We start from the raw sequence: 19894 nt of genomic DNA on the forward strand, positions 1-19894 counted from the left end.
AACCCTCATTCAGGATTGCTCGAATTGCCCACTTATCCGAAAGTGAGACGCCGCCGTCCTATCGTCGTTGCCTGTGCCCGACACCGGCGCTATACCTCCACCTTGCAATGCGACCCTAAGAATCGACTTAACCAGCCTCGTCCGTCCAACCCAACATTGCCGATTCCTGCGCTTCATCCTTTAGCCTCCCCGGCTCTCCGTCATGCCGTCAATCCTCACCGACGCCGACAAGGAGACCGTCAAGCGGAATGTCCCCAAACCCGCCAACAAGATCTTCGCCGTAGCGGTCGCACGACTCTATGTGGCCTATCCAGATCCCCAGAGGTGGGTCTACACCGGCCTGCAAGGGGCGGTGGTCCTGGCGAACGACTTGGTCGGCCGCACCCTCTGGTTGAAACTGGTGGATGTCTCGGTAAGTCTCTCGAGACCGTAGAATGCACCCCCCAGTACTCCGTACAGCTTGCTGATGAATCCCTGAATGACAGCCCGCCCAAAGAGGTGTGATCTGGGACCAGGAGATCTATGACAATTTCTCCTACAACCAGGACCGCACCTTCTTCCACACCTTCGAGCTGGAGGAGTGTCCCGCCGGTCTGTCCTTTGCCGACGAGAAAGAGGCCAAGACCTTCATCAAGAAGGTACACGAGCGAGAGAAGCATGTCAGCAAAGAGACGCGCCAGACCCCCTTCGCTTCCATGCGCGGCCAGGGTCCCGCCCCCATCCACAACGAGAAGCATGGCATGGGCCGCTCCATATTCGGTAGCCTGTTGGGCCACCGGTCGGCCTCGGGCCCAGCGCACCACCGCCCCAGCCGCGCAACCAGCCCCAGTGGATCTGCCCCCGACCCCCTCCATCCACGTCGCTCCGCCCCCGCTGCCGACGAGCCCGCCCCGCAAGGACCTGCCGTTCGACACCAGCGATCCGTCCTGGAAGGGCCTCTTGGACGAGCTCCTGCAGATGGGCATCACCGAGGACCAGATCGCGGACAACTCCGATTTTATCAAGGCCTATATCGATCAGAAGCAGAGCAGTGCGGACAACGCGACCCCGTCGGCGGAGGATCGAAGAGGAAAGGCCCCTCCGCCGCCGCCCCCGTCGGCTCCTCCGGGGCCCAAGCTGAATGCCATCAGTCCGCAGAGCACTGGGGCGAGCTCCGGCAGTCGACGGGGAGCGCCTCCACCGCCCCCGCCGTCGCGCAAGCCGCGTCCCGATGAGGAATCTCCCCCAGCGACCCGCGAGCCGTCTCCGCCCCCGCGACCCCGGTTCCGTGCGCCGCCGCCGATTGCTGACGCCGGGAAATATGCCAGCATGGCTCCGTCGCTGCCCACACGTCCCAGGGCCCACTCCGGTGCCGCGGGCCGCCGCCGCCGCCGCGACCCCCAAGACCCCTGACGATGGCGCCCAGCCGCGCTTTGGCGTGCCCCCGCCCTTCCAAGGCGACCGGAAGGTCTCCGCGCCCCCTGCCCCGCCCAGTCGTAGCTCGGGGCCGCCGCCGCCACCACCGCGCTCTGCGAGCCCGGCGGCTCCCCCGCAGCTGCCCCCGAAGGTGCCCAATGCTCCGGCGTCGGCTGCGCCCGCACCTCCGCCCCCGCCTCGCAGTCCGGCCTCGCAGCCGCCCCCGCTGCCAGCCGCCAGTTCGCGACCGGTTCCGCCCCGCCGTCGCCCGGGGCTCCTCCTCCACCATCCCCGCCGCCTCCACCACCCACGTCTCACGTCCCTCCGCCCCCTCGACCCCGCCGGTTCCCGCTCCCGCCCCGGCCAGCACGGGTCCCCCTCCACCGCCGCCGCCTCCGCCCCCTGGAGCCGGTGCTCCCCCTCCCCCGACTGGCGGCGCCCCTCCGCCACCCCCACCACCTCCACCACCATCCTCCCACGTTCCGCCGCCCCGCCTCCACCGCCTCCAGCCAGCACCGGACCACCGGCTCCCCCACCTCCCCCTCCGGCTCCCGGGCGAGGCGGCCCCCCACCACCGCCTCCTCCTCCCGGCGGGGCCCCTGCCCCTCCCCCACCTCCACCCGCTGGTGGCGCTGCGCCACCACTGCCCAAGCCTGCCGGTGACCGCGATGACCTGCTAGCCGCCATCCGCGGATCGGGCGGGTCCCGCGGCGGCGGACTGCGCAAGGTCAAGGACACCGAGAAGAAAGACCGCAGCGGGGCCCACGTTCCGGGGGGTACCAATGAGTCCCCCGCCCCGTCGGGCGGCGGCGGCGGTGGTGGTGCTCCGCAGGGAGGATTGGCGGGTGCGTTACAGATGGCTTTGAAGGAGAGACAGAAGAAGGTCCGGGGTAGTGGTATGGTTTTCTCCCCCTCTATTTAGTATGATGTGTGGTAAAGCTAACTGGTATGACAGATGATGAGAAGGATGACGACGATGATTGGAATTAGTGGATTCTGTTTGACTGAGCTGTTCATATGGGTGTCATGATGGCCTGGTTATTCAGGTTGTGTATGAATGATGGCCTCGTGGATTAGGTTTGATGGATTCAATAGATATGTATTTAGTTGGTGCTCATAGCATCTACAGTGCAATCATCGTGAATACAACGTAGTCAACGACTACCCTACCACAATAGAAGCAGAGCATTATCGTAGCTAAGCCTACACACACACACACACACACACACACACACACACACACACACACACGTATTTATGTACACCGAACACGGGTATCACTCTCAACTCTATACACGATACCTATAGCACAGTACCCAGGTACCCATCTATCCATCTATCTATATTTCTACTATCTAAGTGAGATAATCTATCAAATCAATGTTTAGGCTGCTTCCCCCTCCCCTGACCCCGATGTAAGCCCCTCGCCCTCTCAACCCAAATCTTAGCCGCTGCTTCGACGCCACCTTCTGTTCTGCATTCTTTTTGCACTAGGTGTGTTGCTTTCTGCAGGACTTCACCTTCACCTTCAGACCTACTACCCTCACCACCATGACCATGACCATGTCCAACCCCAGCAGCACCGCCATTGTTACCGTTATTGTTATTGTTAACACCCCTCCTAACCCACCACTCCCTCGTCGTGCGAACTCTCCCGCCCAAAACGCCCATATTGCGCGTACTAGGGATCCGCAACAGCGTCCTCTCCACATCATACCCGACCTCCGTCGCAACGGCGACTGTCTTGGCAGTCAGAGAGCCATACATGGAGGAGTCGAAGCCTGCGTTCGACGGGTCCGTCGCTTGCTGTTTCTTCTGCCGGAGGGCGGCGAGGTCGCCTGATGTTGGCTGTTCATCTTCATCTTCATCTTCATTTTCGTTTTCGTGTTCGTTCTCGTTGTTATGATCGTGGGATGGTCCGTTGGAGGCGTTTTTCTTATTCGAGTGTTTGTTACTCCCCTTAGGAGGCGGATACCGATGTCTCGCCCCAGACAACGCATGCGAACAACACGGTATAGCCAAGAACGGTAACGGCGAGGACGGATTCGCGAGAGCAGCCATAAGAGGTGTCCACACGGTGAGTTCGTCCGCGTGGTTCGAGATGATGAATGTATCTGCGGGAAAGGAGCCGGTGTGTGTTGGGACGCCTACATCAAAGTCATACTTTTCATCATCATCTTCTTCTCCGACGGAGTCGGAGTTGCTGGTAATGGCATCGGCAAATGGCTTCGGAATGTATATCTCCTCGCGGAGACGAGCGCGCACGTCAGCCGGAAAAATCCCCCACGTTTTGCGCGCTCGCGCATCGAAGCCCCAGCCTGAGTAGCCCTCCTGCAGGAGCACATAAACGAGGAGGCCATTCCCGCAAGCGACGTCCACGAAGCCAGGAAAGTCACCACCACTCTGTGTAGAGTCTCTCTCATCCCCCGGAACAGCCCCGTACATACTCCTCCACAACTCAATCAGGAACGCCGCGATGGCCAAATCCTCAAAAACATGCTTCGACGGCTCCGTATCCTCCACCCAGTCGCGACACAGAGCAGGCGCGTACTTGAGCTTGATGCGCAGGTAGGTGTTTTGCACGAGGTGCTGCGGGATGACGTTGTCCTTTATGGGGTTGGTGTTGCCGCTTGTTGCGCCGGGGGGTTTGTCGGCGAGCCGGGTGCCGCGCGCGAGGCGGATTTGGGTGCTGAGGAGGGCGTGGAGGGTGCGTTCGAGGCGGGTGGGGATTGGTTCGTTGGGGAAGAGGAGGAAGTGGAGGGAGAGGGTGCCTGATCCTTTCTTAGCCGGGGGGTGGTCGGAGGGAGGTACGGCTGGGGATGTGGTGTCGGTGAAGTCGTAGAGGGTGGCGAGGGCGCGGAGGAGAGGGTGGTAGAAGGGGACTTCTTCTTTTGTGGTGAGGTGGGGGATGTAGATGATTAGGAAGCGGTTTGTAGTCGAGGTTGCGGTGCTGTTTGTGGCTTCGTAGAAATGGCACGTTTGCGCCAGCGGCCGGTCGATCTTGGGATTCCGGGGAATCAAATTGCGGACCACCGTGCGGGTGAGCGCGAAGCCGGGCACATCGATGGCCGGGAGGGGACCGACGCGCTCGTCGACATGACTCCCAGGGAGGTCATTGTGCGCCGGAGACGCAACGGCAGGGTCTTCGAGATTGGGATTCCCCGCCTGCGCGAACGACTGCGCTTTCTGCTGCGGGGTGCTTAGCGCACCCCAACTGTCATAGAGGATATCGGCGCGGAAGAGGTGCGTCGCATTGATGTTGATATTCTCCAGCAGGAAGACAGTGAGGTCTTTGATGACCTCCGGAGAGAAGGGGAGGTCGTGCTCGATCAGGTCGCGCGAGGTCGTCCATTCGGGGCTCAGGATGGGAGACGGCTCGAGGGTGTCGGCCAAGGGTTTGCCAGAGAGCTTGGATGCATCTCGGGGGTTTTTTCTGTTTTTGGGCATGCTCTAAGTCTTTGGTTTGGTGTTATATAGGTGATATAGATGATAGAGGGTTGATCTCTGCTTTTCATATGGTGGGGTTGTGTTGCATTATTAGTCATCATTATCCATGCACAATATGCTATACCAACAGAGTATGTTCAGTCAAGTATACACCACAACTTCGATATTATCGAACACTAATAGATCCAAGTCAGCAGCTAGAATCATACAGAGGGAATTCCCTCACTGAAGCTGTGTACACGATCCAGCTCTAAGACTTGATCATCAGCGACGGACCATAAGACTGCTGTCACAGCCCTATATACACAGGCTACAGCGCTACATCATTTAGTATTCTATATAAAGATGCAGATCAGGTACAATCAGCCCCTTACTGCAATCCAGATAAAGTCCAAAGTCAGATCTCCAGTTGCCTGTTGAAGCCGGGCGACCCCTGCAGGTAGAAGTTGAATACCCCATACTGCAATGGCTAGTATAACAGACAGCACTGGCAGACAACCTCCACTCTGATACGGAGTACGGAGTACAATCCATCTATCAACAGGAACCAGAAATCCAGCATGGAGGAAGACAGTAGGGTGGAATAGAGTAAATAACATCATAGATAAGCCCATCCACTATCGATAACCCAAACTTGTTCAGCACGACCCATTCATCATCCTATGACGCAATCCTCCCCACCACTTACTCGTCCTCTTACTCTTAATTTCCCAATCCTATAAATCCTACACCACCCAACCACATACCATTCAATTACCCATAACAAACATCCATCTCAAAAGCAAAGAATAAAGAAAATGGCCCCCCGCTGCTTCATCATCCGCCACGGCGAAACCGAGTGGTCCCTCAACGGCCGGCACACAGGCAGCACCGACCTGCCACTGACTTCCAACGGGGAGAAGCGCATCAAAGCGACTGGTAAAGCCTTAGTAGGGAATGACCGGTTGATTGCGCCGAAGAAGCTGGTTCATGTGTACGCCCCCTTTACACCACTTTCTTGGCATATATCCTCTCCACAAGAAGATTTACCATTACCACGACAAAACTTATACATCCCAAGTATGGAGTAATGCTAATAAAGACACCATGATAGATACGTCTCCCCTCGCCACCGCGCGCAACGCACCCTCGAACTCCTCGAAATCGGCTGTCGCGAGCGTCTCCCCTGGACAGAAGCGCGCAAGTCCGAGAACGAGGAGCCCATCCGCACGGAAGCCAAAGTCGAGGTCACCGAGGCGATCCGCGAGTGGGACTACGGCGAGTATGAGGGCTTGACGAGCCCGCAGATTCGCGAACAGCGCGCTAGGGAGGGGAAGGGGGAGAAGTGGGATATTTGGAAGGATGGGTGTCCTGGGGGGGAGTACGTTTTTCCTTATTCTTTCTTTTTTCCCTTTCATTTGAATGATTCGCATTGTATAAAGTAAGTACACTAACGTGATGGATAGATCCCCCAAAGACGTCATAACCCGCCTGGACGCCCTCATCGCCGAAATCAGAACCAAACACCACGGGCCCTGTCTCGACGGGTCCACCGAAAAGGGCGACGTGCTTCTCGTCGCGCACGGGCATATTCTCCGCGCGTTTGCGATGCGCTGGACAGGGAAGTCGCTGGAGGAGACGGCTTTGATTCTGGAGGCTGGTGGTGTAGGGACTCTTAGGTTGGTTTTTCCCAATTGCTGCTTTTGTGGTTTTCACGCTGCGTGGATTCATGCTGCTCCCCACAGCAGGAGAGAAAGCCGACCAGCTAACGAAGAATAGTTACGAACACCGTAACATCGACGAACCGGCCGTGATTCTCGGAGGAGGATTCGTGGTGGATACTTAGAGTTTGGTCGATAGGACTATAATGAACAAATTAGTAAAATATCTCAATGTGAGGGTTGGAAGTGAAAGCCATAAACATACCTCCATCTTTCCTCTTCCTCTCGGTTTCCCCTCTGTATCTTCCCCCCCACTGCCTCTATCTTTCATCTTCATCTTCATCTTTTCCCAAGAATACCAAGGAATTATCCCAAAAGTATAAAAACCTCACCCCTCCCTCCCCTCCCCCTCCCCACCATTACCCCCATCCCCATCCTCACCCGACCCCTTAACACCCTCCTCCCCCAAAACCCTCGCCGACCCCATAAACAACCCCCCCACATACCCTCCCAAAAAGCGCATATCCTCCGCCTGCACAGCCGTCATACGCAGGAGATTCTCCGTATCCGCGAGATTGGCATTCAACTGCGCCAGCTGTGATTGTAGGCTCGCGTATTGGCGGGTTTTGGTCGCGGACATTGTTCCTGCTCCTGGTCCTGACGATGTGGTGTTGGCGCCGGCGCCTGGGAGCATGGAGTGGCGCGGGAAGTGGGATTGGGAGGTTGTGTAGGTGTGGTGGGTGGGCATTTTGATTCTCAAGTATACTGTTGTTGATGGGGTTGTCTTGTTCTTGTTGTGAGTGTTTCGCTTTGTTGTGAGTGTTGCTTTGGGTGATGTTGCGGGTCTGTTGATTGATTTCCATACGCTGTGTCACGTGCTATATATGCCTCAGGCACCACTACTACTACTTGAACAGAAGACTGCTCTCAGCTCTGTAACACCGCTACCTTACTATTAACCTACTATCAATCTACTACCAAGTCTATGATCAGTCTATTCAGAGCAGGCCTAACACCGCTCATAATATCATTCAGAACGCAAACTCAACAAGTCGTCAACCGATAAATCAGATCCTGCTCTTTTTTTGCGCCGATACCAAACCATGACAGAGCCCAGATAAAGGACAGTAGTGGGCAGACATAAGAAAAGCTGTGAGAACAGCGTAGACAAAACAAACCAGCAGAGAGAGAGAGAGAGAGAGAGAGAGAGAGAGAGGACGAAAGGGAAAGAAAAAGAAACAAACGATGCGCCGGCACAGTAGTGTACAGCAATCTTCCGTATGATGGAATGCACAGTGAGGGGTTACGTGGTGGTATAACTGCAAAGCCAAACATATTTATCAGACGAAACAAGCCCGTCCTCCATTAGATAGAACATTCGCAGAAAAGAGTTCAAGGGTCAACCGGGAACAAACACATACACACGCCGGATCACTCCCCCACAGTAAAAGAACGCATGAAACGACAAAATATTCCTTATGTCTCTCGTGTATATGTAAAAAAAAAAAAAAAAAGAAAGAAACTGAAACAGCAGAAGAGGAAGATGCGCCCAACCCGATCATCTGCCAAGTATCTCTGTCCAAGACACGAGCGGGAGGAGGGAAAAAAAAAGAAAAACGAATGGTGACAGGAATGTAATGAGACGAACATTCGTCGAGCAAAAAACCGAGTAGGAAAAAGGGATCATGGCGATATCATTCAAGGGACGGGCGTCGAGGCCTGCTGCGCGCCCAGACTGATTTGGCTGCTGTGGGCCGAGTTGCCGGAGTCAATGTTGGCACTGGCCCCGCTATCACCACTCTCCGCGCTGGCGCTCGCACTTCCGGTCAGACTTCTATGCTTGGGAGTGGGCTTGGCGGAAAACGAGTTGCTCACCCCATAATGTTGTTCAACTTGTTGCGGACCTACCGCATTACCTTGCCCCGGGGGATACCTGGGCACCGGCGCGCGCACCTGTCCAGGGGGGGACGGGTGACCACCGCGAGGCGGATAGCCGTTGGGCGGGCCCAGATTGGCATCGGGGCCGTTCGACGGCCGGCCCATGCGGGGGCCCGGACCGGGAGGACCGAAGGGCGTCGCGGGAGAGTGGCTATTTCTCCGACTCTGCGGATGCGGGTGCGGGGGGTAGTCGCCCATACGGCTGGCCGTCAGGGAGTTGGCACGCGAGCCCGCATTCATCTGGTTCCGATCGACCGAGCCGTACCGGTTGGACGAGTACGCCATCATCGGGTTGTCCATGAGCGAATCGTGAAGGCCGGGGATCTCTTGCATGATCCGATCGCTGGCACGCTTCCGGCCAAAGTAGTTCCGGAACGACGATCCCGGTCGAGGACCACCGCCGCCGTTCATATGCATCTCCGGGTTTCGGCGGATCTGGCTGGCACTGGGGCCCTTCTTCGCCCGTCGCGAGGTCATACTCATCATGTCCACATTGTCGGGGTCAATATGCGGCACCGGCAAGCCCTCCATGGGGTCGAAGAAGTCGTCCTCGTCCTCCTCGTCGAAGGCGGCTCGGCTGGGCGGAGGGCGGGGACGGGGGGGACCGCGGCGCATGCTCATCTCCTGTTCCCGGAACTGCAACTCTCGCTGCCGGAGGGCCAGTTCGCGTTCCCGCAAGGCCAGCTCGGCCTGCGACGGGGGGCCGCCCCCGGGGGACGTGTCCGGGAACCCGTTTCCGTTTCCATTTCCGTTCGCGTTCGCGGGCGGCAAGGCACCGTCGGCGGCGTCGTCGTAGAGGACCAGGTGACTGAATTCCTCCAGACCCTCCAAGGAGGGCTCGCGGGGGATTTTACCCTGGGGCGGTTGCGTGCTGGGGGGGCGGGACATGGGGCCCGGCATGGGCATCGGCCCACCCGAAGGACCGCGCCGCATAGGCGGCATCATCCCCGGGGGTCCGGGCCGGCCCCCGGGCCCCGGGCGCATGTGCCCGTTCATCATTCTCGGGGCAGGCGCGGAAGACAGCCGGGGGGGCGGTTGGGCCAGGGCCAGCGGGGAGAATCACTGGCGCGGGGCTTGGTCAGATTGGTGGTGTTGGCATGATGGAGGGCGGCGTAGAGCGTCTCGAGGCGGGGGATGGGGACCTCAGCCTCCAACGCCAGTTTGACGGGCGAGCCCAGATAGGTTTCCACCTCCATCGGCCGGCGGGACTGGAAGTCCTGATACATGGGGCTTGGGGGGCCATTGGCCGTCATCTTCTCGATGACCTTCTCGGCGAAGTCGTTGGGGAACGAGCACCCGTTGGCTTTGGCCAGCTGGAGCAGCTCGTCGATAATGCCCGTCACCAGCGGACGGACCCCAATCTTCTCCAGGAGTTGGGAGTGATTGGGGGTATCAAACATTACACTAGTTGGGTAGAAAGCGATCGGTCTAGCACATGGGTTAGCCGGGATGGGCCACGATGGGACGGAAGCCCGGAGGGAACTCACCCTATCATGCGCTCAAACTGTTCTTGGCGGATGTTTTCGGAAACCTTGCATTCCACCTGACCGGTGGCCAAGGTCATGGCCAATGCGGCGGCCATATCGTTCTGAATCGAGGACGGAATGGTCGACTGTTTGGTGGTTGCGCCCACCCAGAGGTCGGACGAATTCAGATGCTCGAATTCGCTGGCACCGATCTGCGAGACCTCCACCCCGGACACCAGCGACAGAACGACATTCGTCGGAAACCGTTGTTCCAGGTGTGATTCGACACCGATGGTGTTTGTCGTGTTCAGGAGGATGCAGGTGTGTTGGGGGGTCACGACGGATTCGATGACAGCCGCGAGGTCGTATACATCGGGCAACGCCTTGACGCACAGGATGACATAGTCGTAGGCATTCTCTCTCGAGGCCGCTTCTTCGGGGGATCGGACGACTGTTTTGGGAGAAAGAGATCAGCGATTGAACGGGGACTGTTATATAAGAAATCGGGGAACGAGCATACCGTGACGAGGCTTGAAACGCTCGTTACCAAAGGATTTCGATCTAAAGTGACGCTGTCAGTCCGGCACCGGAGGGGGGGATATGGAGCGGAAACCGGTCGGACATACTTGAACGACACACCGTACTGTGCCACCGATTCGAAACCGGATTTCCAGACCAGGGTCACATCGCACGAGGTTGTTGCCTGAAGTCTCCAAGCGAGGAAGGCGGAAATGGCATTGCTCCCGACTATACAGATCTTGGTTAGATGGCGGCTCATCGTGAGGATACCAGGAAAGAAAACCAGAGGGGGACGGTGGAACGGGCGATCATTCGGGCATCAAGAAAAGGGATCCCCAGGCGAGAGAGAGAAAGGGAAAAAGAGACGGGGGGAGAAAGGGAAATCCGGGTGGATAACAAACCTGATAAAATGCGCAGGCGCGGTGGAGGAGCCATTGTGATGGATCCAAAATTGGAAAGAAGCGATCCGCCCGCGCAAAAGAAAGGTGAACAATCGACCGTTCGGGGGGGAAGGTCGGATTCTTGTTCTGCAGCGATTCCAGGCGCGATTGACGCAGCCTATCTCGGGAGTCAAAAATGCTATCCGCGGAATGAAGCCAGGACGGTGGATAAGAGGTTCGAGGCGATTAAGTGGGAAACGCGGAGAATGGTCGATGTCTTTTCTTCCCTTCTTAATTAAATGAGAAGAAAAAAGAAGTACAAACGTTAATAGAAGTCAAAGGGAGAGGGAATCGAGACCCCGGTAGAAACGACAGCAACCAAACGAAAGTAAGGGGAATCACGAAGGGAAACTGATAATGTTCAGCCAAGGGGAAAAGGGACAAACGAAGGAGGGGGGTCAGAAGAAAGAGGGAGGAGGAAGAATGATGATAGATTAGGAGGATAGAGATGTAGAGATAGGAAGAGAGAGAGAGAGAGAGAGAGAGAGAGAGACAGAAAGAGAGAAAGAGAGAGAGAGAGAGAATGAGTAAGTGAAGGATGAAAAGAGGAAGATTAGATTGATGGATGGAGGAGTTGTTTGAAAGCAACCAAAGGTCAGCTCTCTGGCGGACTGCCCGAGCTGGAATATTTGATTTGATTATTTTATTTATTCTACTCTCTTCGGTTTTATTTTCTTGATTCTCTTTCTTTTCTTGTATTGTTTTCTATCAATTTCAAGATCTCCTCCGTCTCTCCAACCGTGATCCCCACCAGCGTAACGGAAACGGGAGTCTGCGAAAACGATCAATTTGATGATTCTACATAATTAGAGAAAAAAAAAAAAAAAGATAAAATAAGGAAAGGATAGAAATCAATTAATTTCTGTCAGTATTCAGCAGTTAATCCCAAACCAGATCCGGAATGTGAATTGTTGTCTGTCAGGTATCTAAAATAGTCCAGAAGAAAAAAAAACCAACCACAGCATTAGCGTTCTACTATTAATATACCATGTATGATCATGGGTTGGTTTCTATTTTATTGATTGTCGATTTATTAATTTGTACACGTTATGTACCTACTATCCAGTGTAGCTATAATGGTAATTGATTATAGGAACTACACCAGGATCTTCTGGCCGTTGTCTTGAAGAACCATTCTGATGATTCAAGGACAGGGAGATGATGATTAGGCATACAAAGCATGCAGGAGTCAAAACAACGTCGATCGTAGCGCCCAACAGAATCAGTATCTATTATCTAGATAATAGGTACCCTAGGTACGAGGTACCTAAGTACCTGACCTAGGTACGAAACGTATGAGAACAAACCAAGACACAACCTAATCTACCAGAGGGGATAAACAGAAGGAGAAGCCAGGACGGAAGAAAAAAATAATCAAATAATAAAAAGGTGGATTCGAACAAATTCGTGAGACACGACAACCAAACCCACCACCATCCACCGAAGCCAACCACAGAAAACCGACAAGCCCCCCCCCGAATCGGCGACAATCGCACATCGCTCCCCGTCATCAAGAGAGTCAGAAAGTAAGAAAGAAAGAAAGAACCACTCGGTCTCGCTCAGGCTCCACTTCACTGGTCGAGGTTCCGTGTAAAAAAAAACCGGGATTTTCAAGACACGCTGCAATCGGGGCCGGGCAGATTGGCCCGGCAGCTAACTACTAGGTAGCTAGCTACCTAGCTAGACTTGGAAGTTAGTAGTTAGTACTGTAGGTTAGGTAGTGTCCAACCCGGTGTGAGAGATGTTACTGGTTGGTGATGGATGATGGTGGGTAGGGAGGGGTGCCACCTGGACGCTGCGTTGACCACTGTCCAGTGTGTCCACCGGTGGGCTAGACTGGTTTGAGTAACAAGCTAGAATGGATCCACCAAGAGAAGAAAAATAAAAGAGAAAAATGGGAAACAAGAGAAGGAAAGAAAGGAATCAGGCTGCTTGCGAAAGGAACGATGTTCTTCTCCGCTTTGGTAGATGAGAGCCCAGTATGTCATCATGTCAGGACTGGAGTGTTCTGGGGTAATGGGTAGAAGAATTCTTGTCCCGTCTTGGTCTGGACATGCGGACCATTGTTCTGTTGTCAAACGATCATGTCTTGTTCCATTGGGTTGTGCGACTGACAGTCTGCCATCAGCCGACTCCTCGACAGAAGAGTGTGTATACAAACAATATGGAGGAAAGAGAAGAAGAAAGAACCAGGTAGTACGGCTGGATCACCAATTGTTGGCCTCTTCTTTGTTCCGACAACATCCAGCTGCTCAGCAGTCATGAACAGAGAATGCGATCAGAAAGAACATTCTTCTTCAGACTCCACCAGCATACCACCCATCCGCCCAGTAAGGATCAACACCCACGGTAACATGTCACCGGTTCAATCATACGTTGTTTGCAGAGCACGCAAGCAGTTTGACCAGATCCAGTTTCCAACCCATCTGTAACCTCCAGACCCATCCTCAACCGTGTAAAGCGGAATTCTAAACCCAACCCAGTCTCAACCGTTCCCACCGATTTATTCTCCGATATCAATCGGCCAGCCCGACCGCTTGGAGATCGAGATAGAAGTCTGCAGCAAAACTTTATTCTGCCTCTTTGGACGGAGATCAAATTCTACCCACGCGCCCGCACGGATGGCTGAACTCTCAGCATCCTCATCGTCAGCACCATCATCCCCGGCGGTATGGATGAAACGGCAAACGGTCTGAACCCAGCGGAGTGGCTGATGGCTGCGTTTGGATTAGATTAAGGGGAGAGGTCACGGCCCGTTTAGATGGGACAGCCGATACATATATGACTAGCCACTCCAGAAGTGTAGAAAGGTATCCCTAGCTGGGGATTGCTTTGTACTCCGTCTGTTCCATACATTCTGAGTACTGGATGTATGGAATACTCCGTCGTCGAGTCCCTGAAAGCACCCCTGTAAACAAAAATAAGAATTAAAAAAAAAAAATGAAAAAACACCAGACCATCGACAATTCCATGGTCCAGACCTCTCGAGGAGGACAAGTGGGTCGAATCCCTTCCTTGGTGGTGTGGGTCATAGGCAAATCACATTATCGCGTCCGCTTGTTCCTGTTTCTATCTATGGGTATCAGCAGTGGGGGTCTGGAAAAGAGCTCTTCCAATAATTGAAGACGAACGGATCAAAAACCTCATTAAATTACTTAATCGGGCGATCCTGTTTCAGTTTTGATTTTTTTTTTTTTTTTTTTTTTTTTTTGATTTTTTTCTCTTCCTTCTCCTTCCATCTTCTAAACCGGCGCGGTATTGACTGTCTATACCCGTATGCGGTGTACACTGTATAGTATAATGATTTTTATGCTCGACGGTTGCATCTCGTCCAGTGTCACTGTCCAATGGACGGAAACTGTTGAAAGTGAGGATTGGATCTCATCGCTTATCCACTTGCACAGCCGTGCCTGCATCCGGCTGTGTTGGCAGTTGGCACAAATATCCACCGTCAGTCTGCTGACCGTTCGCATCCGTCGCATCTGCCAAAGTTGCCTCGCTCCTTGGAGTCGTCAACCCTGGACAGCAGAACAGTCAATCAATCTACCAGTGACCAAGGGAGAGAAGGGCCCCACCACGATCGATCTGGACTGACCCCTGGGAGAGGGATTCCAATTTCCATGTATTCCCTAGAGTATCCGTCCATACATCATGAGCTCACTCCAAACCAAGCTCCTGATGATAATTGCCGGAATAAGCTAACTTTCATGATTCTATCTGTACAGCTTCAATGTCGTCAGTGATCGCCTCGCCAAAGAAGACCAAGGAAGGAAAAAAACAAGAAAAGAAAGGAAAACTAAAGGAGATCAACGCCCCAAGTTTCCACCGCCTAACCCAAAACTGTTTAGGGCGACTCCGTGGTGCTATGGAGGTGATGCAATGTGTCTGTAGATCAACCCAATGGTTACACTATCTTGACCTCAGAGCCTTGCCGATTGTTACTCGACGCGGACCCTCAAGCCAATGGTCTTTGCCAAATCGGGGACGGAAGAAGAATCACCGTCCTCGTCTCCAAGCAGAACCCTGATTGAACTGATTCAGACGGAGACTGAGACCGGCGTGGTGATGACTAATTTGCCTAACCCGGTGTGTTTCCTTGTCGGGTTAGGATGCGACCATCAATGGCATTCATCTTACAGTATGGAGGAGAATTATAACCAAATGAAATGATAATAATATTATAATAATATATTGAATCAGCTTACCATCTCTTAATAGGTAGGTCCTGAACACTAACAATGCAAACTTACCGCGTCCGACCTCATTCTAATAAAGTCAGCATAAGAAAGTAGTCAGCACATTATCCGGCTCCGGAACAAACCAAACATTCCATTCCCTACCCCATATTCTTTTACTTTTCTTTCCTTAATATGATTTTATTTACTACTTCCTCTGTAATATGATGTTTCTATCCACTTTCCACCTCGGCTGTGCGCATAGGTAGTGTAAACCAATCAGGTCTGCTAGATTGCGTTTCCTCGTTGCGCGCAGATCAAGTCGATCTTTGCTCTTATCGGGCTGGACCCTGAGGGGGGTGATCGCTGTGCGGCGCATATCCTAACTTCGAACTATGGAGTACCCTGGAGATACGAATGTACGGAGAAGGAATGGGAGCTGTCTGCCGTACCGGATCACCACTAGATGCTCTTTCATAAGTCCCTTTCTCAGGTCCCAGAGCCAACCACCTAGCGGACAATGGCGGTCCTCTTTGTATAGACCATGTATTGTATAATACCGGATAATCTGACGATTGGTATCTTTTTGTACACGCTGTGTTTCATACTTCCAGCCCCCGTATCACTTGTCCTCGTGTGAAAGTCTCTTGGTGCAATGAACCGAGGCTCCTGATCTAGCTAGATCTACGCTCAAGTTTACTTTGATATGCTACCATATCCCAGGTAGCTGAAGCTGCCAGTATGGTAAAGACGTAATCATGAGGACCAGGTCTACTATACCAATACTCAATTGCACCCTATCAAATGTGGACCAGTAAAGAAATAAGTGTCAAAGACCCGCAGCGCAAACAATCAGAGAACACTCCAAACAACGAAAACCCTCTGCATAGGCAAGTGGGATGCTGGTTGAGACTCCAGACAGACAGATCAAACCATAGCTGATGCTAGCTTCAAATAAGAATACCAGCAGCGGCAGCACCGTCATATACAGAGCATCAAGCTTAGCCCTACAGAAAATGACAGTATCCAACATCCGGGGCTTCATCCAGTTCTTCAGAACCGGGCCGAACACTGGCGCCCTTCGAGTATCTGCGCTTGACCGAGTCTGGCTTGGTTCCGACGTGTGTTGACTCCAGAAGCTCCCACGAGGACTCGTCTTTCGTGTACCCATGGCACGCTGTATGCGTGTGGTTTTTGAGCTGCTCGTCATCCTTGTAACAAAATGTCAAGTGCCAACCCTTCGGATCCTCTCCGGCCTTGCCGTTGATAGTGGTGGTTTTGTGGTGCTTGGACCTACAGTGTAGATGGGAGAAACTATCAGCTACCACCGCCGCAGCAAACAAGTAAAAACTCCGATGGGCAATACCGCCTCTCACCTGATCAATATCGCCCGCGGATAAAGTTTCATATCTCGCGCTGTTTGATATGCCAGAGCCACCATATTTCTCAAATCGGCTGGATTATCCGGCAACTTGTTCCTGTAGAAGTAGTACTTGACCATGTTGACTGTAGACATGTTGGGAGAAGTCAAAACGGGGTCCTCCCAATTGCAGTGGTGTAGAGATGTTTTGGAACAAAAGCCGGGGCAAAAAACCATCTCATGAGGGGCATTATATATTCACGACGGCGTCCACGTAGGGGTGCATTGGCGGTCCCTTAACTCGACTACGGGGTGTCAACATCGCGCTTTTCCGCGCGCGCCAACGCCAGATGCAAGATGGGCGAGTCGCTGGCTAATCGCTGCCCTATGTCACAGCTCTTGACAAGTAAGGGAGCCTAGGATGTGTTCCAAATTAAGTGCAGTCAATCCCTAATGGATCGCGTCAAAGGACCCTAGCGCCCTGGGGATAAGGAAGTCCATGGTTCGCCATGATGATCATGGCAAAAACACCTGTTGCAGGTACCTAGCTTCCTCGCGAGCCTTATTGGATGGGCAGCGTCAAAGGGAGGCTCGCGGCTTGCCAGGGCGTTCAAATAAAACGGGTCATCTGTAGTGGCGGGCGCCTACACTGTTGCGCTTCTGACTGCGAAGTATTTGATCCAATATGGAGAGATTCAAAGCGAACCAGTATGGAACCCTGATAACGGAACGGGCGGGGGCCTGGGCGTTAGAAATTGACACCTCAGGCATACTTGCTTAGTCAAGATCCTGGAAGTTCAGCACATCCTCAGGCCTGTTGTACAATACTTTGTCGCCGACCGTTCACTGCGCTGGATGCTGCTTCTGCAGATGTTCGCACGTACTTCCATCAACTCACGCCGACTCTCTCAGCAGGCATGCAGATTCATCTCCAATCAGGTCTATATCCGAAAGACGTCATCGATGCCCACACTCACCACCCGGAGTTCAGACCACACAGCTGATTCCAGCAAATCCCGTGCGTCGAGCACACGACCCAGCAAGGCTCAGTACCAGCTTATTGAAGATGTGGAAGATTTGGATAGATATTGCTCTGGAGGCTATCACCCTCTGCAGATCGGGGACGAGTTGGCCCGTGGGCGATATCGACTAGTTAACAAGTTAGGATATGGAGGGTATTCAACCATATGGCTAGCCCGTGATCTATGCAGGGCCAGATATGTAGCGGTGAAGGTTATTACTGCTGATGCCAGTTGCACCCATGAGGCCAGTCTTTTATCCTCTCTCAGCCAATCATCCAGACCAGGGAGAGAGATTATCCCATCTCTTATTGATGACTTCTGGATCACCGGCCCCAATGGAAGGCATGAATGTGTCGTGACTTCACCCGCACAAATGAGCTTGTTTGATTCCAAAGAAGCTTCGATTTCTGGCCTTTTCCATCTCAATGTTGCACAGTCAATTATTGCCCAGCTTATTCGTGGAGTCGCGTTTCTTCACCACGAGAATATCGTACATGGCGGTATGTGATATATCTGTCTGTCTATTTATCTGTCTATCGCGGGCTGAGATTTACGGCTGACTCTATCTTCAAGACCTTCACCTTGGAAACATCCTAGTCCAGTTTCCTAGGATGATTGATCGCTTTCCAACATCAGAGTTATACGAAAGATATGGACAGCCAGAGTCAGAAGCTGTCATCCGACTTGATGGTAAGCGTTTAGTGGACAGTGTACCTGCCCGTGTATTCATACCTGGTTGGTTCGGAGTCCCTAGTGACGAGGTTGTTCTTGGTGATGAGAAGATCCTCCTCAGCGATTTCGGCGAATCTTTCAACCCAGACACAGAGCCCAGATTCTCCTCGAAGACCCTCCCACTCCTCCAGCCACCGGAAGCTAGATTCTCAGATAGACCGCTCTCCTTTGCTTCAGACATCTGGACACTTGCCTGTACCATCTGGGAAATCCTAGGCCAGCGACCTTTGTTTGAAGCTTATTTCCCGACTGTCGACCGTGTCACTATGGAGCAAGTTGAAGCCCTAGGCAGATTACCCTTGGAATGGTGGAGAAAATGGGACAGAAGACTGGAATGGTTCGATGAAGAAGGGAAAATAGACCTGAAGCCAGAGATGTCGAGAGACCATGAGGGCATGCGCAGGACCTGGGATAGGAGGTTTGAGCACTGCATACAGAAGCCTCGAGCTGCGGCGGGCCTGGAGACCTTGGCAGTGGAAGAAAGGAAAGCATGCGAGAAGATGCTTCGGTCGATGTTGACTTTCCGGCCAGAGGAAAGAGCGACAGCACAACAGGTAATGCAGTCAGAATGGATGAAAGGCTGGGGACTGCCATCCCTGGAACAGAGCCGGAGAACCTCTGGAATCAATGAAAGCTAAATAAGATACATGATCTAGTACTGAGCTAGCTTTGAAGAAAGCGAAACACATGTGTTCCATGGACCTTCTGTATATGATCCGCCTAGTGCTTGACAGATTGATTTTCTTGGATTACTTGAGATGCAGACCATTCTAAGAGCATATCATTCATCCAAAGTTCTGGCTACCATGGATGGCCCGTACCAGTACCAGACACCTAGTATGTAATTTATACTGTAAGGTATTGTTCAGGGAAAGCTATGGAAGATTAATATTCCGAGGCCATTCTCGATGTGAGTGTATACCGAAGAGAATCCTCGGGTCCTGTTTGTTTCTGTAAATCAAATGTATAAACAAGCAATCATCATCCCATCAGCTGGAGATTGCCATCTCAGGTGAGGCTGAGCAAAGGCTGAATCATGGCGCATCTAACTCACACCACCAGGTTCCTATGGCGTTGTGGCTTTTCCTCTGAATGTGATACAGCAGCGGAACTTGCGTGGATATGCATGTATGGAGGCTGAGTGTGCTGATGGTCAGAGGGATCGTCGGCTCTGCGCAAAGGGTATGCAGCTTGGTGTGAATCTGTGATGTATGCTATGCGGGCTGCTTAGATCTGGAGGGTTCTCAGCTGGTTGATGCATGGACAAACGTAGTATTATATTAATATGTAGTGTATCTGTTGGTTTCTGGGCTGGAAGACTTAGTCCTTACTGATTTGCTCATGCCTTTCTCTCTATCTGTGGAGTATAAGATACTATTCTATCTATGTGCTTGAAGATGATGATTACTGCTGCACTCTGCACACTTGTTATACACTATGTATCAGGAGGTAACTGAATACATTTATGATCAGCTCCGTCCATACCTAGGTACAGCCTACATCTCTATCTGCCTAGGTAACCACTTGAGGATACTGAATATAAATGAACCGGTACCTTCAAATCATGATCAAACACAGCCCTCTCTACCCCATCAACACAGTCATGACCACAGAACCTGACGAAGAATCCAAACAAAGAAAAAGAGATCCAATCCCTATCAAGCCCACACCACCACCATCAACCAAGCAAACACAAGCAACAAGCAAGCACCAAGTAAGCAGTAAGATTGGTCTTCTCATCCATATCTCAATCAAACACG

The 19894-nt window shown here is 52.8% G+C and overlaps 8 protein-coding genes across 8 annotated transcripts; 3 read left to right on the forward strand and 5 right to left on the reverse strand.

Moving 5' to 3' along the window:
* Positions 1-202: 202 nt before the first annotated feature.
* On the forward strand, positions 203-2385 carry P168DRAFT_283992 (WASP family protein; the record flags this gene model as incomplete). Its single annotated transcript, XM_024836101.1, has 5 exons — positions 203-412; positions 486-759; positions 812-1267; positions 1338-2291; positions 2351-2385. 5 exons carry the CDS (start codon positions 203-205, stop codon positions 2383-2385), a joined length of 1929 nt encoding a protein of 642 aa, XP_024690856.1.
* Positions 2386-2772: 387 nt separating this feature from the next.
* trm44 (tRNA (uracil) methyltransferase) lies at positions 2773-4842 on the reverse strand (the record flags this gene model as incomplete). The annotated part of the gene is made up of 1 exon (XM_024836102.1): positions 2773-4842. The coding sequence occupies one exon, from the start codon at positions 4840-4842 to the stop codon at positions 2773-2775; it is 2070 nt and encodes a 689-aa protein (XP_024690857.1).
* Positions 4843-5639: 797 nt separating this feature from the next.
* P168DRAFT_283994 (histidine phosphatase family protein) lies at positions 5640-6667 on the forward strand (the record flags this gene model as incomplete). Its single annotated transcript, XM_024836103.1, has 4 exons — positions 5640-5815; positions 5936-6202; positions 6288-6500; positions 6601-6667. 4 exons carry the CDS (start codon positions 5640-5642, stop codon positions 6665-6667), a joined length of 723 nt encoding a protein of 240 aa, XP_024690858.1.
* Positions 6668-6870: 203 nt separating this feature from the next.
* P168DRAFT_320813 (DASH complex subunit HSK3 family protein) lies at positions 6871-7230 on the reverse strand (the record flags this gene model as incomplete). Its single annotated transcript, XM_024840396.1, has 1 exon — positions 6871-7230. The coding sequence occupies one exon, from the start codon at positions 7228-7230 to the stop codon at positions 6871-6873; it is 360 nt and encodes a 119-aa protein (XP_024690859.1).
* A 258-nt stretch (positions 7231-7488) lies between these two features.
* On the reverse strand, positions 7489-8035 carry P168DRAFT_44025 (uncharacterized protein). Its single transcript, XM_024841945.1, has one exon. It carries the CDS (start codon positions 7815-7817, stop codon positions 7527-7529), a length of 291 nt encoding a protein of 96 aa, XP_024690860.1. The 5' UTR covers positions 7818-8035; the 3' UTR covers positions 7489-7526.
* A 145-nt stretch (positions 8036-8180) lies between these two features.
* P168DRAFT_333663 (ketopantoate reductase family protein) lies at positions 8181-10840 on the reverse strand (the record flags this gene model as incomplete). Its single annotated transcript, XM_024841681.1, has 6 exons — positions 8181-9420; positions 9576-9848; positions 9908-10337; positions 10407-10447; positions 10513-10633; positions 10807-10840. The coding sequence occupies 6 exons, from the start codon at positions 10838-10840 to the stop codon at positions 8181-8183; spliced, it is 2139 nt and encodes a 712-aa protein (XP_024690861.1).
* A 5187-nt stretch (positions 10841-16027) lies between these two features.
* Positions 16028-16536, reverse strand: P168DRAFT_320816 (uncharacterized protein; the record flags this gene model as incomplete). The annotated part of the gene is made up of 2 exons (XM_024840397.1): positions 16028-16313; positions 16397-16536. 2 exons carry the CDS (start codon positions 16534-16536, stop codon positions 16028-16030), a joined length of 426 nt encoding a protein of 141 aa, XP_024690862.1.
* Positions 16537-17343: 807 nt separating this feature from the next.
* Positions 17344-18772, forward strand: P168DRAFT_240237 (kinase domain-containing protein; the record flags this gene model as incomplete). Its single annotated transcript, XM_024833704.1, has 2 exons — positions 17344-17902; positions 17976-18772. The coding sequence occupies 2 exons, from the start codon at positions 17344-17346 to the stop codon at positions 18770-18772; spliced, it is 1356 nt and encodes a 451-aa protein (XP_024690863.1).
* Between the last annotated feature and the right edge of the window lie 1122 nt (positions 18773-19894).

The sequence above is a fragment of the Aspergillus campestris genome, assembly GCF_002847485.1.
Source record: "Aspergillus campestris IBT 28561 chromosome Unknown P168scaffold_10, whole genome shotgun sequence".
Taxonomy (NCBI): domain Eukaryota; kingdom Fungi; phylum Ascomycota; class Eurotiomycetes; order Eurotiales; family Aspergillaceae; genus Aspergillus; species Aspergillus campestris.

What these genes read in the sequence shown, in the direction of transcription:
- P168DRAFT_44025 (XM_024841945.1), bottom strand. Translation starts at nt 7,817, where the DNA reads ATGTTTGGCTTTGCAGTTATACCACCACGTAACCCCTCACTGTGCATT.